This window comes from Labrus bergylta, chromosome 9 (assembly GCF_963930695.1).
Source record: "Labrus bergylta chromosome 9, fLabBer1.1, whole genome shotgun sequence".
Taxonomy (NCBI): domain Eukaryota; kingdom Metazoa; phylum Chordata; class Actinopteri; order Labriformes; family Labridae; genus Labrus; species Labrus bergylta.
The window spans coordinates 4,707,158-4,721,790 of NC_089203.1; the positions used below are offsets into that span (position 1 = coordinate 4,707,158).

At 43.1% G+C, this 14,633-nt stretch overlaps 1 protein-coding gene across 5 annotated transcripts in view; it reads left to right on the forward strand.

The window, feature by feature from the left end:
• tenm2a (teneurin transmembrane protein 2a) overlaps window positions 1–14,633 on the forward strand; it is a 222,362-nt gene that overhangs the window by 187,862 nt on the left and 19,867 nt on the right. For 4 of the 5 annotated variants that reach the window (XM_065958514.1, XM_065958515.1, XM_065958517.1 and 1 more), the window contains 8 exons: window positions 563–758; window positions 3,232–3,333; window positions 3,825–4,019; window positions 5,525–5,725; window positions 7,592–7,777; window positions 8,685–8,711; window positions 13,675–13,821; window positions 14,077–14,287. In XM_065958514.1, coding sequence (XP_065814586.1) covers window positions 563–758; window positions 3,232–3,333; window positions 3,825–4,019; window positions 5,525–5,725; window positions 7,592–7,777; window positions 8,685–8,711; window positions 13,675–13,821; window positions 14,077–14,287 — 1,265 coding nt within the window. The remainder of the gene's footprint in view (window positions 1–562; window positions 759–3,231; window positions 3,334–3,824; window positions 4,020–5,524; window positions 5,726–7,591; window positions 7,778–8,684; window positions 8,712–13,674; window positions 13,822–14,076; window positions 14,288–14,633) is intronic. The other variant, XM_065958516.1, reaches the window with a different exon arrangement.

Genomic DNA, 14,633 nt, shown 5'->3' on the forward strand with positions numbered 1-14,633 from the left:
GGAAGATAAATTATACAATTCTGGCCTGTGTCAAGGGACATCTTAAAATTCATTTGTGATTCATTATAACAGTTGTTTGAAAAAAAAAAAATAACTCATTCAGTCTAGGATTTACCCTTAATTAAATTTCACAGTAATGTAAGTTTTACTGCCGCTTATTAATTAGAAACCATTCAATTAACAGCAGATTTGATTTTTAGAATGGAATTATTGCCACCGTTTCACTGGCTGACCTGACTTAAGCTGCTAAAGACCATGAAAGTTGTGGCTCCCGCAGTGCAATAAAAAGCACTTTTGCAATGTTTCCAGAAACGCAGAAAGACTGACAGCCCTCCAGGATCTCTCTGTTACATTCTTCATGCTTCTCTGGAGATTTCCAGCCACACGTACTCCCTTACTTTTTAATCTCCCTATATATACAACTACGGGTCATTTTTCAAAGTCTAAAAAGTGCCAGCGCTGCACTTCATAGTTGAATCATAGATTTTATACTTGCATTCACACTTTCATTCAACCTCAACCTCTCTCTCTCTCTTTCTTTCTTTGTTTCTTTCTCCTGCAGTATGACTATATGGAGCGCCTGGACGGGAAGGAGAAATGGAGTGTGGTGGAGTCTCCGCGGGAGAGGAGGAGCATCCAAACTGTGGTCCTCAATGAGGCGGTGTTTGTCCAGTACCTGGACGCTGGTGCCTGGCACCTGGCCTTCTACAACGATGGTCGGGAGAGAGAAACCGTTTCCTTCAGCACAAACGTCATGGGTGAGACTGAGGCAGCATTTGTGCTTGTGGGTACAGGGAGTTGAAACATTTGAAGGGGGGGAAGTGAGGCTGGTAGGTAAGAGGAGCTTTAGCACTATCATTCAGAAAAACAGAATAAGTAGGGAGAAGTGGTTATTCGCTACAATTGATGCTGACTTAATGAGTACTCCAATGATTTAGCATAGCACTCCTACAGTATAACACTGTCAGTCTCTTGATGGACAGGTTTTAAAAATATAAAAATGATGCTGTAGTAGCAGAAATATTTCCTTCCTTCTCCACTGATGCCTCTTCCTTTTCAAAACCAAGTGGGTCTCTTATGTTGCCATTTTATGCTAGCAACAACTAATATAGCCTTGAGCTACAAGCCTCAAGCAGAGTCCAGAGGTCTGCTCGGTTCAGTTCTTTCTCAAAAGTCATATTTTTTTCATTTTAAACTTGAAGTTTTCAACCTCAATAGAAACTGGCCGTATAGACTGTATAAAACATGGACATAGTCTCAGTGGTGTTAAGCATTAGTTTCTGGAGATACATTATGAAGCCTTACAATGATGGTTACTATATTGGAAATGTTGACTCTCACCAACTCCCAGCTCATCGAGAAGCAACAGAATATGCATTTAGCTAGTATCTAAAAAAAAAAAAAAAAAACACAAGCAAAGTTAAGTGAAGTCCAGCCTCCTGGTAAACAGCTACAACGTGTCTGACTGTGAGTCAAATCAGCCGCGCCCCTTATGTGAAGTCTTAACAGTAAAATGATGAGTTCTAAAATAATTCAACCCCCTTACAGTTTTTACCAACAAATTAATTAGCTTGATAAAACTGTATATGAAGCAGGCTGTAAACCTCTTTATTTCTGCTGTTATTAAGGACATTTAAATATTGGCTCCAAAGGAGACTTGCACATTGTCTTCAGTATCTCAACACTGGAGGTTTCTGCTTGAGACTGACTCGTGTGACATCACCTAAGTCACAAACAGCTTAATACAATTTTCAAAGTCAGTTGAGTTTCCCTTTAAGAGGGACATGTTGGCATATTCGTCCCATTTCGTTGAAGTTTTTTTTACACATCCACAGGGTGCAAAAACACACTACAGTGGAATGTGCACAATGTTGCCAATAGCAACACACAACTATTGCAAAAATTGTCAAGCAGGCTGGACCGCTTAGTGAGATTTGTTTTTGCCAGGACATAGACGAATAAATTGATAGAATCTATTCAAAACCCAAAAAAACAACTTGTTTTGTCAGAGTGTAGAATCACTTCCCTGGTGTTTGTTCATGTGAGAAGAAGAAAATAACAAACAACAAGAAAAAACAAAATTGTCTCGTATCATATCTGAAACCAGAACAAAAAGGAATCCAAAGAAATACCAACACAACCATGTAATGTGGTTGTTGTTTTTTTTATTTGGACCTGAAACAGCGCCCAAAATAATTCCAATTGTTTTGGAAGCATGAGTGTGAGAACAAGGAGGATGGATAGAAAGAGTCAAGCCGAGGGAAAGAATCCTTCACTGTCAATATCTGGCGCTGGAGCTATCTGCAGTAGGAGAGAAGGAGAGGCAGCAAGGGCAGAATTAGAGTGAGTAGTGAGAGGGGGAGCCGGAGGAAAGACATAATGGCGGGGGCAAAGCCAGAATGGAGTGAAGTGGAGTGAAGGACAGGAGGAGGAGGAGCTGAAGAGGGAACTGAAAGACAGGGTGGCATTAGGGTAAGAGGGAGACAAGGGGAGGGCTGAGATTTCTGGTGGAAATTACCCAGCACAGAAAAGGATTGAGGAAGTGTGAGAGGAAGGGCAGTTTGGATGGGATGAGTAACGCTTTGTGTAAGACGAGTAGAAGCTGGAATGAATGTGATGGAAGGCGGAATGGGCGAATTAAAAGTCCAAAATGCCTCCTTATGTTGCGCATTGACCCTGTTTCCTTCTACCAAACTCTTCCACTCTGATAAGTGGGTTAAGAGGCAGGAGAGGGTGGATGAAGCACGTATGCACCAGGCCAGAAACACTCTTGTAAAGTTCAGCTAAAAAATCTGCCTAGCTGCACCCAAAAAACACACCTGGATAAAGTATTAATGACCTTGAAGTGGCGCGAGTGAGGCAGAAACAAACAAAAGGAGTGCCAGGAAATAGAGGAGAAGGGGTGAAAGAGCAGGAGCAAAGAGTTCAGGAATACACTGTGGAGAGATATTACAGATGGGTTATGGATAGCATCTCAAAGAAAGGCTGATGCAAAATGCATTTCACCATGAAAATTCACTTTAAAGGAATGCATGGTATCTTGAAGGATGGCAGTTTCCTGTTGATGTCTGCGTGACAGTGGACTCAAAGCACCTTGACTCGATCTGCAGCATCTTAAAGAGTGAACCGTGCCAATTTTTTAATCAAACACTTTCTATGCCTGCCATCAAAAACTCTCTCACCCCTCCCCTCTTTCCCCTTTCCTCTGTCTCACTTTGTCTCCTCTCACAGATTCAGTGCAAGAGTGCCCGCGCAATTGCCATGGTAACGGAGAGTGTAATTCTGGTGTGTGTCACTGCTTCCCGGGATTCCACGGCATGGACTGCGCCAAAGGTATTTGCTGTTTTTTTGCAAATGTGTTTCTCCCATCGTAAAAAAATAAATAAAAAACTCAGTCATTCTTGGCGTCTAATTAGACAAGCGGGCATTATTTCAGCTCTGTGCGGCGAGTAGAGAGGATTAGGAGCGGTAAGATGGCGCGTGGCCTTAGGTGGAGCTGAGACAAGATGACTGATGATGAATGGCAGCTCCCCCGGCTAACGTCTCCCTGGCTTGCTGCTCACCTGGGATAGACAGCTTTGATGAATAGTTTAGTTACCTCTGCCTGTAATTACTCTTCATGTCATTGCCACTCGCCAGCCCCTTAACCACTCTATTCACCCTCATTGCGGGTGGGGTTAGGGGTGTGTGTGTGGGTGTGTGTGTGGGTGGGCGGCGTGGCTCTTCACTGCTTTTGAGAATCTCTAGAAAAAGGCTGCTAATTGTTTTTCCTTTTGTCACACACTTGGCTTAATCTCCCTCCTCTTCTCCTCCCTGTCCTCCAGCGGCGTGCCCCGTGCTCTGCAGTGGCAACGGCCAATACGACAAGGGCTCATGTGTATGCTACAGCGGATGGAAGGGCCCTGAGTGTGATGTCCCCGTCACGCAGTGCATCGACCCTCTTTGCAGCGGCCACGGCGCCTGCACCGATGGCAACTGCGTGTGCTCCATCGGCTACAAAGGAGCAAGCTGTGCAGAGGGTGAGAGGGGGCGGGGTCATGGGATGGCGGCAATAGAGGATTTGTGATGGTTTTATTTGTGAACGGCCTATGTTTGTGGGTTTTTGACAAGTTCAGAGTGATTGTTTTTAAAAAGCACATGAATGTTTGCACCACAACAAACAGATTTTGACACATCCACTGAAAAGGTACACACACTCCCCATAACTCGCTCTAGACAGCTCATCATGGCATAATCTTCCTATGACTGAGTGTCCCTTCCCTCCATATACACAGATGAAGTATGGCACTGCAGCCAAACACATCAGACATTTTATTAAGGTATGAAATTGCTTCTATTGATCCTTGTTAAGAAGGATCAGGCCCCTACATTTTCTGTTATCACAAAGCTATAATAAAAAAAAGAGAGCAAAAACGAGGAATTAGAGATGGACTGGAAGTCAGGACAGCAATCAGAGGTAAATTTGTAAAAAAAAAAAAGAGGAAACTTAAAAAAGAAGTTAGAACAGAGAGCACAGTGTGCCAAGTGGGTGAAGATGAAGAGAGGTAGAGAAAGACAAAGGGAAGAGAGGAAGAAAAATGAGAGACAGAAGAAGTCAAGGTCCAGGGCCGGAGAACAAGGTCAGCAGTTTTTCCTGCTCTTCATTTTTTTTTCTCTCCATCTCCCTCGCATCCAATTTTTTTTCCACCCTCTACTCTGGTCTCAAATCTGATATTCATCACAGCCGAGTCCCTCAAACAATTTACCTGGAGTGCCGGCGACATGAAAATCGATAGCTGTGATCCGTCGTTTCTGCCAGGCAAACAGAAATGGAGGGGACGATGTTTTGTGCGAGAGCGTGGTATTATGAATGTGTGTGTGTGTGTGTGCGGAAAGGGGAGCTTGCGGGGTCAATCATGCCTGCGGGAGGTGGAGGAGGTGGAGGAGGGAGAGGTGTCAGACAAAGAGGACAGGGGGAAAGAGAGAGAGGGGGAAAGAAAGTGGGAGCAACCGGGACAAAGCAATGAGAGGACGCCAGAGGAAGGGGGTGGGTGGGCGCTTTGCCGGGAGGAGGTAATTTGTCAAATTGGTTTTCACTCACTGCTTGGACTCGGAGCTGCCTGTCAACCTGGCAGACTGACAGTGTCAGATTCTCCCTCATGTATTAGCACATACGTGCATGCACACTAATGCATATACAAGCACTCACATCTAATAATGTGTCAGCACAGCTCACTGCTCTTTCAGAGTGGAATGCATTTTGCTGCTCTGCCCCAATTATCGACTCAGCTATTCATTATTGTGTGCTTTAATTGCCTTAGTAATATGCCTGGTAATATTTTCTTTTATTTCATTATCTTTCTTTGCACACAAAGGATGAAAATATGTCCTTTGCCACATGCCTTTCTTGTTAAAAACCCATCATATTTCATTTTGTTTCAAGCATCAGCTCCAATGTGACATTTCCTGTGCTCGTGTTGTTTCATGTTCATTTTGTTTTCTCTGTGTTCTTTTCCCACGTTGGTGCGTCTCTGGCTAAATGCAGTGGATTGCCTGGATCCTACGTGTTCCAACAATGGCATCTGTGTGAATGGGGAGTGCCACTGTAAGCCAGGCTGGGGAGGGCTGCACTGCGAGCTGCCCAGGGCCCAGTGCCCAGACCAGTGCCACGGCCACGGGGCCTTCATACCAGACACGGGACTGTGTAGCTGTGACCCCAACTGGATGGGACCCGACTGCTCGATGGGTGAGTGCAAGTGCAGGGATAGAGTTGGAGTAAAGATTGAGATTTTGAGTGTCATAATAATTAAAACCGACCTCCTCTCTCCATCATATGTTGCAGCCCCGGAGGATTCATAGCTAATTAGCGTAGCATTTTTATTTCATACTACTTTAGTTTTAAACTGTATTTGTATGAAACTAACAAGACCAAAAAAAAAAAAAACACTTAAACAAGCTGCAAACGAGGATACAGCAACTGTTACACCGGCTGAGCCAAATTGGAACTAACAGCAACAAACTGTGGCAGCTTGTTACTGTCAGTGCTATATAAAATCATCCCTCCCCGTTGACTGTCGCCGACAGTATGGGCTTTTTTACGATTAACAGGGTAGTGGTTAAGATCCAAAATGGGCAAGGCAAGTCCCTTCTTCTGTGTAAAAAACATTTCATTACAATAGCTTGTTCAAAACAGTAGCAACATGTAACATCCATAAAATAATATAATAAATAATAAATGCAATACAAAAAAACAATAAAGACAACAAAGGAAACAAAGAAACAGGAAGAATAACCACCCACATACAACACCAACAAACAGTGGTGAACATACCCCCGCAACTCGCCCACGGTTAAAAACATACACACTTACACGGGCAACCAAACATAAGACGAGGACAAAAGGAAAAATGTTTCTTTTTTTTATTTTCTGCAACACAGCTGTGACAGATCTCAGGTCATTTGTTCCAGACAACAAGGACAGAGTAAAATATCCATCCCTGATGTTGATCTTTAAGGAACTATAGGAATACTGAAACATAATGACAAAGACAATCTGTTGTCTGTAAGCCTGTCAGAAATGTGAAATGTTAGCATTTCTCCAGGTTATTAACAGAATTGTATGAAGTGATTCTCATGTGAGTCCGTGAGGAGATTTCTGTATAGTGAAGCCGTTAATGACAACATGAACATTGCAGATGTGTTTGTGTTGTAGATGGTGTCACATGTAGTTAACCTAAGAGTGAATACTGTCTGTGTAAGACGGCAGGAGGAGAAAGTGGAAGACACCGTCTGTACATTAGGAACATAAATCCCTGCTGGGAATGATGTTCCTTCTCCTGGAAGGATTTAGACTAAAACAAAGTTATCTCTGGGAATATAGAGCTCATGATCAGACGTCTTTGATGATGAAAAACTTCAACCATATTCATAAAACTACCACATTGAGAGAGACAGCCGCCTTCACCATGCCAGCCCTGCAACGCTTCCCATCTCCGCACATCAAACAGAGCTCCAGTATTAGTAAGAGAAGCGGTACTTAACTTTAATAAAGACAACATTGTTCTACGCTGCAGGATCCCTCAGCAAGTGTGCTTCTAAACATCTGTATATGCTTCATTCTGGCACAGCTGGGTTTCCTGAATACATGAGCGGGATTGTCACATCACACCACATGAGTCTCCCAAACAGCGATTGTAACAGAGGCTCGGGAAGCAAACCTTGTTTTCAAAAACTGTAGTCACTGATTCTGATTCAAGGTGTTTGTTGGAGAATCTTAATAAGTTTAAATTATTTTATTTGTTATAGTCTAACATAGATTTTTATCTTCATTTGCAGGTTGAAACTGAGGGTTTAAAGTTTGTGTGTAGATAACATAACATACAACATGGTAACATAATGTGTCATTTTTCAAAAATAATATTAAACTTGTTGTTTAATCAACTGATAGGCCTATCTAGAGCCCAGACATCTCAAAGATTTAGACATTCCTCAACCTGCACAGTTAGTGATATGTGTCCAAAAATGATTTTTTTTTTTTTTTTAAATGTAAACCTAAAAAGTTTTTGAATCTTTGGAGAATATTTTTAACAAAAATAATTCCTGCTCCCTTCAGAGGTGTGCTCAGTCGACTGTGGGACTCATGGAGTGTGTATGGGCGGAGCTTGTCGCTGCGAGGAGGGCTGGACCGGCGCAGGCTGTGACCAGCGTGTGTGCAACCCGCTCTGCATCAAACATGGAACCTGCAAGGACGGGAAGTGTCAGTGTCACCAGGGCTGGAACGGAGAGCACTGTACCATCGGTGAGCATCTCTTTGTATTACCCGTGTGTGTGTGTTTGTGTCTGCTTGTCAACACTTGGGTGTGCACAGAAACACGAGCACCTAGTCAGACAAAAGAGGTAGCTTCTTTGGAAATGAGAAAAGGAGGCAAAAGGGAGACCTTGGGTAATTTGAAGAGGGATGGGGGGGTGACGTAGGAGGTGGGCGAAACAGAGAAGAGAGGAGCAAGCTTGTTAGAAGAGGGGGGTGGGAGGATTAAAAAAAAAAACATGGTTTAGCCGTTTTTAGGTTCCCTTTCAACTTGAGACCCCAGGAGTCTTAGTTTCTGTGGCCTTTGAAACACCAAAGTTATGAGATGAAAGATATAACTCTTCACCTCACTCTGATCAAAAGTATCTCTCTCACATTGTTCGTCTGTGTGTGTGTGCTCACAGTTGTGCAAGTGTGTGTGTTTTATGTCAGTCAGTCACTGCCTCATGTTGTCATCACTGTCACTTTGGATGGATGAGTGCTAGATTTCTTTGATTCACCCACAGTGCCTTTAGATACAAAAAAAACTCTGATTTTCTTGTCACCACAAGCACTGTGATTGCAATCTGAGACACACACACACACACCCAAACACTAAAACACACACCAAGCCAACACATATATTCGCACAGGGGAATAACAGTTTATGATCTCTGCATTTCCCCCCATCAGAAAGTAGGGCAGCTTTGACTGCAGCATCAGCCCAAGATGAAAGAGTTGTCAGGCCTCAGCTTGGCGCAAAGCACACTTCACTAGCACCAGAAACTCTCAGCGTTAGCTTATCCCCGACTTGCCTGTTGTTCATTTCAGCTCTGCATGATGTTGCCTGCATTTATATTAAAAAAGAAAATACTCTCCCCAATCTCTTACCTTTTCTGCACGTTTTCTCCCACTGCAGACCATGGGAGCATGGTTGACAAAGCAGGTACCGTATCTGACTCTGGTGTTTTGTTTCTTAGCCTGTGGTGGTAGAAGCTAGCTGCTGCATTTGTGGGTTTTTTTTGGCCTGGCTTGGCTCTGTAGACTCTGTGGTGCTATCTGTCCATAGATTAGGGTGCCAGCCTCAATGAGATCTCCCTAACGTGTAGCACACTCCTGTTTACAGCAGTGTGCTACGCTGGGGCCAGCTGTCATTGAGCCTAGATGTGTCGTGGGGTACCATAGAGCCGAGTGTGGTATCAACAGTGTCAAGGGGCTGTGCTGTGAATGTGTGGATGTGCATGCGTGTGTGTGTGTGTGTGTGTGTGTGTCTCCTCCATATTTTCAATATGGAAACACAAACCCCATAATTCTCTTAAGGTATTCTAGTCATGATGTGCATAAACACAGCTGCTTCACATGAGGGGGAAAACGATGAAAGCCGTCAAGAACTTTTGAGGTAATTGGTGAATTTCATAGGCCACTGATGCAAGGCCGGAGTGTGTCATCAAAACACACAAATTTGTTGAGTGTGTGTGTGTGTGTGTGTTCACGTTCGGGGTATTTTTCTGTTGAAGTTGTGGCCAATGGTAGAGCTGCTAAAAAAATTATATTATGTGCACATGTTGGGGTTTGATTAATTCCAGATTGTGTATCTTTTCATCAAACCCATTCCTCTCCAGCCTTAGCCGAGAAAAAAAAAAAAAAAGCCAAAGAGTTTAGTCAGATCACACACAGATAAACAGAATCACGGCTAAGGTTAAGACATCGTCACAAACGGAGAAGGTTTGCAGGTCCAGGGTGAGTTGTCTCACACACGCACAGCAAGAATGCTTAATAGATAGCCCCGCAGCTGAACCTCTGTCGGAGCGGCACAGATTGCCTGACAGTACAGGTCCCCGGAGCACCATTGAGAGTGTCCTCTCACCCTCTACGCTTAATGGAATAGCTCTCATTGTTTTATGAAGAGCTGGCCCAGAAGAAAAAGGTAAATCGCAGGGTTAAAGAGGGAGTTAAGACAGAGAGAGAGAGTAAAGAAGAAAACAGATGGAGTCAGAAGGAAGCAGGTCAAAGAACATGTGGGCTAAAACAATCACTGTAATTTCAAAGGTAGCTTATTAGAAACAGGAGAAGCAGATATGAGTGGAGGTTTATCTGAGAGCGCGCACAGAGTTATCTGGTTCATCTATGAGCGCCGGTCTGCGATTTTATGGCTGTGACCTTTACTTTGTGACCTTTTAGAAGACACCAAGCTGGAAACAGGGAATGTGGTGAGACTTTTAGCACAAAGTCTTGAGACTCTGATTTCTTTATGCACTTTGTTCTCTTTCTCTTTATAGCTCTCTTTCACACTTTCTGCGTCCTTCCTTTGAGTTTTACAAAGTTCTCTCTCTATCCAGTCATATTCCCTGACAACCCCACACACACACACACACACACTCACGCAGAGCACACCACGCAAGAGAGTGTGTGCTGACCCATAACCCGAGGCAATTTCTTCTACTTTTTAAGGGGATTTCATCACAGTCCAACCACATTAGTGGGGAGGGTGGACTTAATAGTTTCTGAAATCCCACTTTATTCTAGTTAGTATGAGGGGGTATCGACTAGGCCATGGCATTAAAGAGAGAGGAGCCTCATGCCGGCCTGCCCAGGCAAGCCGATCAATGCCCACTATGGATTGTCCTGTCCGGGTGCTTCATAAGTATTTGGCTGCTTTAAATGGCAACTCCATTTAACAGGCAATCACCGCTAACTGCCTTTGTTCCCTGAGCTCAATACTAAGGGACAATCTATTCCAGCCTGACTGTTAATACGGCGTCATGAGCAGTCCCCTGATGCAGAAAATGGTAATAATTAAAGATAAAAACCTTTGATCTGATTCCTCTCGTTGAGCTGAAAAACATGGTTAAGCTTCTACGCGTCCCCCGCCTCCTCACTCCCCTTCCCTCTCTCTTATTTTGGAGTTCAAACAAGTTGGCTCACTGTCTTTTTCAAAGTCGTTTGTTGACTTTCTCCTCATCGCCTGGTGTTTGAGACACATGATAAAACGCCAATCGGGGTGAAATGCCTGTTAATTTAGCCGCTGACACCGTTTAGATTGCACTATTTGTATTCATAATGCATGACTTTATTGATGAAGCGATTTGTTAGAGGGCAAAATCCTACAGTGTAACTTGAGTGAAAATATGTTCATTAATCTGCCGAGCAGGACTCGATGAAAAGCATTTCATATTCATAATCTCTCACCGGGTTATTCTGTCCTTCCTCACCCTGTGTCGGCACACAGAGTGGGAAATGTCAGGTTATATCTCCAGGGTGTGTCGTACTGTGTGTGTGTGTGGCTGTGAGTAAGTGCCACTGTGTGCATGCACATATTGTTTTATCAGTCAACCCTGTCTTTTCCTCCATCTCCCGTGGGTAGACTTAAAAGTGTCTCATCCTGCTCTCTCATTTATTGAAAAGGAAATCACTGTGACAAGTTTGTTTGGGGCTCTTTGTGCTGCAGGAGAAAACATTGTCATTGTGTGTCATCATGCCTTTTTCCCCTCTCCCTGATAAATTATAATGTGGAGGACACACAGCCTTGTGTTCGAGCTAAGGTTCAATTTAGAGAAATTGAGGAAAATGGAAAGTCAGGCCAGGAATTTAAAAACCTTTTTGAACAAATATATATATATTGATGAGAACATGGTCTCATCAAAAGACTGAGTATTAAAAGTTGTGGTAAGCTTTCAGAAACAAAGGAGATATTTCTAGGAATGTAGCCGATGTTTTTTTTTAACCCCAATTTAGTGCAATTACTTCTAATAAGAGCCCTCTCTCAGGACTCATGATATGTTTAAAAGTCAAAGAATTTATTGCCAAGAGTGCAATGGGAAATTTGTAACGTTTAATAGGAAAGTGAAGTTTATTTATATCACACCTTTCAGACACCGAGCAATTCAAAGAGCTTTACACGGACATAAAAAAATGTCATACATTTTACAAACTAATATGTGTGCATATAAGAAATACACAATTTATACACAGGGCATACACCATTTACACAAATTAGACGTGTGACCAAGAAAATGTATGAATGTATGGACACAAACATACAGTATGTGTGCCTAAATACATGTAAAAATTAGGTTAAAAAATCAGTTTAATGATTCTATTGATTCAAAGAGAGATGTGTTTCTACTAAAAATCAGTAAATAAAACAAAGCACAGCAGGCTCATTGTTTCTATTAACAGACATGGTGAAATGCCACAGTGAACGGAAACGTTTTGAGCCCTGATTTGAACGAGCCGACTGTTTTATCACACCTCAGATGCTCGGGCAGTTTGCTCCAGAGGTGGGGGGGCATAAAAAGCAATAAGCTGCATCAGCCTGCTTCGTTCTGATTCTGGGCACAGTGAGGTGAGGATATGCCCCAGACATCCTGAGGGGTCACACTGTACGGGGCACACAGACACCCTGAGGGGTCTGGGTGCCCCGTACAGTGTGAGTAGGTCTGAAAGGTATTTAGACCTAAGACCATATAGTGATTTGAAAAACAAGTAATAGTACTTTAAAAGCTGTCCCTTGGGACACAGGAAGTCAGGGCAGCGGTTTAAGAATGGGTGTAATGTGCTCCATCTTCTTGGTGTTTGTGAGCCAGGAGTCATCAGCCAGTTAGCCTAAGTTTAGCATAGAGACTGGGAACAGTGGAAAGGAGCCTGTCTGTTTTGGTTTTTTTTCTAATGTGAAAAGTAAACAATTGTATCATGAGGGTTCACTGCACAATTTTATTTTGCTGAGAACAATAACGTCCTTGAACAATTGTGCCAATTGTCTGGCAAGCAGAAAGCAGCAACATTACCTCAGTAAGTCACTGCTCCCTGCAGAAATGACACCTTTACACATTACACTTTTTTTCATTCTTTTTTTTGTAGTGATTGAAAAAACAAAATATAACATTTTAATGAGTTTAGGCTTCAGAGGTGCTGGGATGTGTTTTGTTTCCTCCACTCAGAGTCAGCTTACATCTAAATGCAGCTAAGCTAACCGAATGCTCTGGCTTTATTTATGGTTTGGATCTTCTCATGTAACGCTGTACTAAAAGAGAACAATCTTTTCTTTTTTTCTCCCAAAATGTCAAACTATTCCTTTTAATTTTCTTTAAGATTACACCCAGTCAAAAGTTGCCAGCTATGTCTTGTGGCAAAATGGTACTGCCTTCTGTAATTGCAAATTTCCTTATCCACACTCCCTCAAAATGTCTGCCTTCTCTGTGCCTTAAAGTCACTCTTGAGTTGAGGGTGGCCTTGCTATGCTAGTTAAGGAACTTTCTTGGCTCCAGGCCCTCAGATTCTGGTAGGGCTTTTTTGCATAAGCTAAAGTGAAGGTTTATTAGTTCATAGACATGCACACACACACACACACACACACACACACACACACACACACACTTCGTTGAACATAATCTCATTCTCTCATGAGAAAGCGTTACTCTCAGGCCATCAGAATCCCATTACCTACACTGAATTATAAGTAAGAGAGAGAGAGGTGGGTTGAGCGAGAGAGAGAGCGAGAGAGAGAGAGAGAGAGGATCTGGTGGGGTTGTATTAAGTAAGTGTATCAAGTGATCTACCCAACTTTTCCCCACACACACAAACACACACGACAGCAGCAGTCCCAAAGGTGCAGAGACAAGATAGGAATGTGTGTGTGTGGAAATCGACCTGCTGCATCAGATTGATTCTTGAACAGTCAATACTTACACTTTGCTACCATGTGGTTTATTAAATAGAGTAACCTCACTGGTCTATTGTAACCATATGAGCATGTGTCTATGTGTGTGTTTGTAAGAATGTGTGTGTTCATCTGTGTATCACTGATAAAACAAACAAGCATCACCCTGCTTCTCACCCTCCCCCCCCTTCTTTCCTTCCTTCCTTCCTTCTCACCTTCCTCTCCCCCTCCTCCCGTCCTGTCCATGCAGACGGCTGCCCTAACCTGTGTAACGGGAACGGACAGTGCACCATGGGGCAGCAGAGTTGGCATTGTGAATGTCAGACAGGCTGGAGGGGCCCCGGCTGCAGTGTTGCCATGGAGACCTCCTGTGCAGATAACAAGGACAACGAAGGAGGTGAAGTGGGAGAACATTTGGTGTATAAAAAAAAATAACTTGTCCAAGGAATGAAGGATGACAGAGAAAAATAATCAATTACAACGAGAAATAATTAAGATAAAGGTCTCATGAGAGGAATCCTTTCAAAATATAATTTTATTTTGTAGGAGAATCCAAGATTAGAAATATATTCAAAATAATTGAAGGAGTAGGGGTAGCTTTTTTACATTCCTCACACAACCATCTCATCCTCTTCCATGTTCTATCTCTCAGATGGACTGACAGACTGCATGGACCCAGACTGCTGCATCCAGAGTCCCTGTCAGAACAGCCCACTGTGTCGGGGCTCCAGGGATCCTCTCACAGTCATCCAGCAGAGCCCGGTGTCCCAGGTCCGCGTCCGCTCCTTCTACGACCGCGTCAAGATGCTTGTGGGGCGAGACAGCACCCACATCCTCCCGGGAGAAAACCCCTTCAACTCAAGGTGGGGTCAGAAAAACACACAAACACAGACTTTGACACCAGACTTAGACTATGAGCTGAAAGAGTTACCAAACATATGAAGTTTACTGTCTTCAGCTTCATCACACACCAGTAAGACCCTGACAAAACTACAAAACCCAGCTTGAAGTTTTACATATTTCTAGAGAAATAAAGCTGAACAGCATTTAGGGTATTTTCAGCTTTCAGAAGCTGAAGGGATATGTAGGTGTGGAACGATTCCAAAAGAGATTTAATCACTTACAAGTAGAAAACAAAGGAGGACAATAAAAAAGACTGAAACATTAACTCTATTTTTACATAAATATGCTTCACCACATATTTCAACA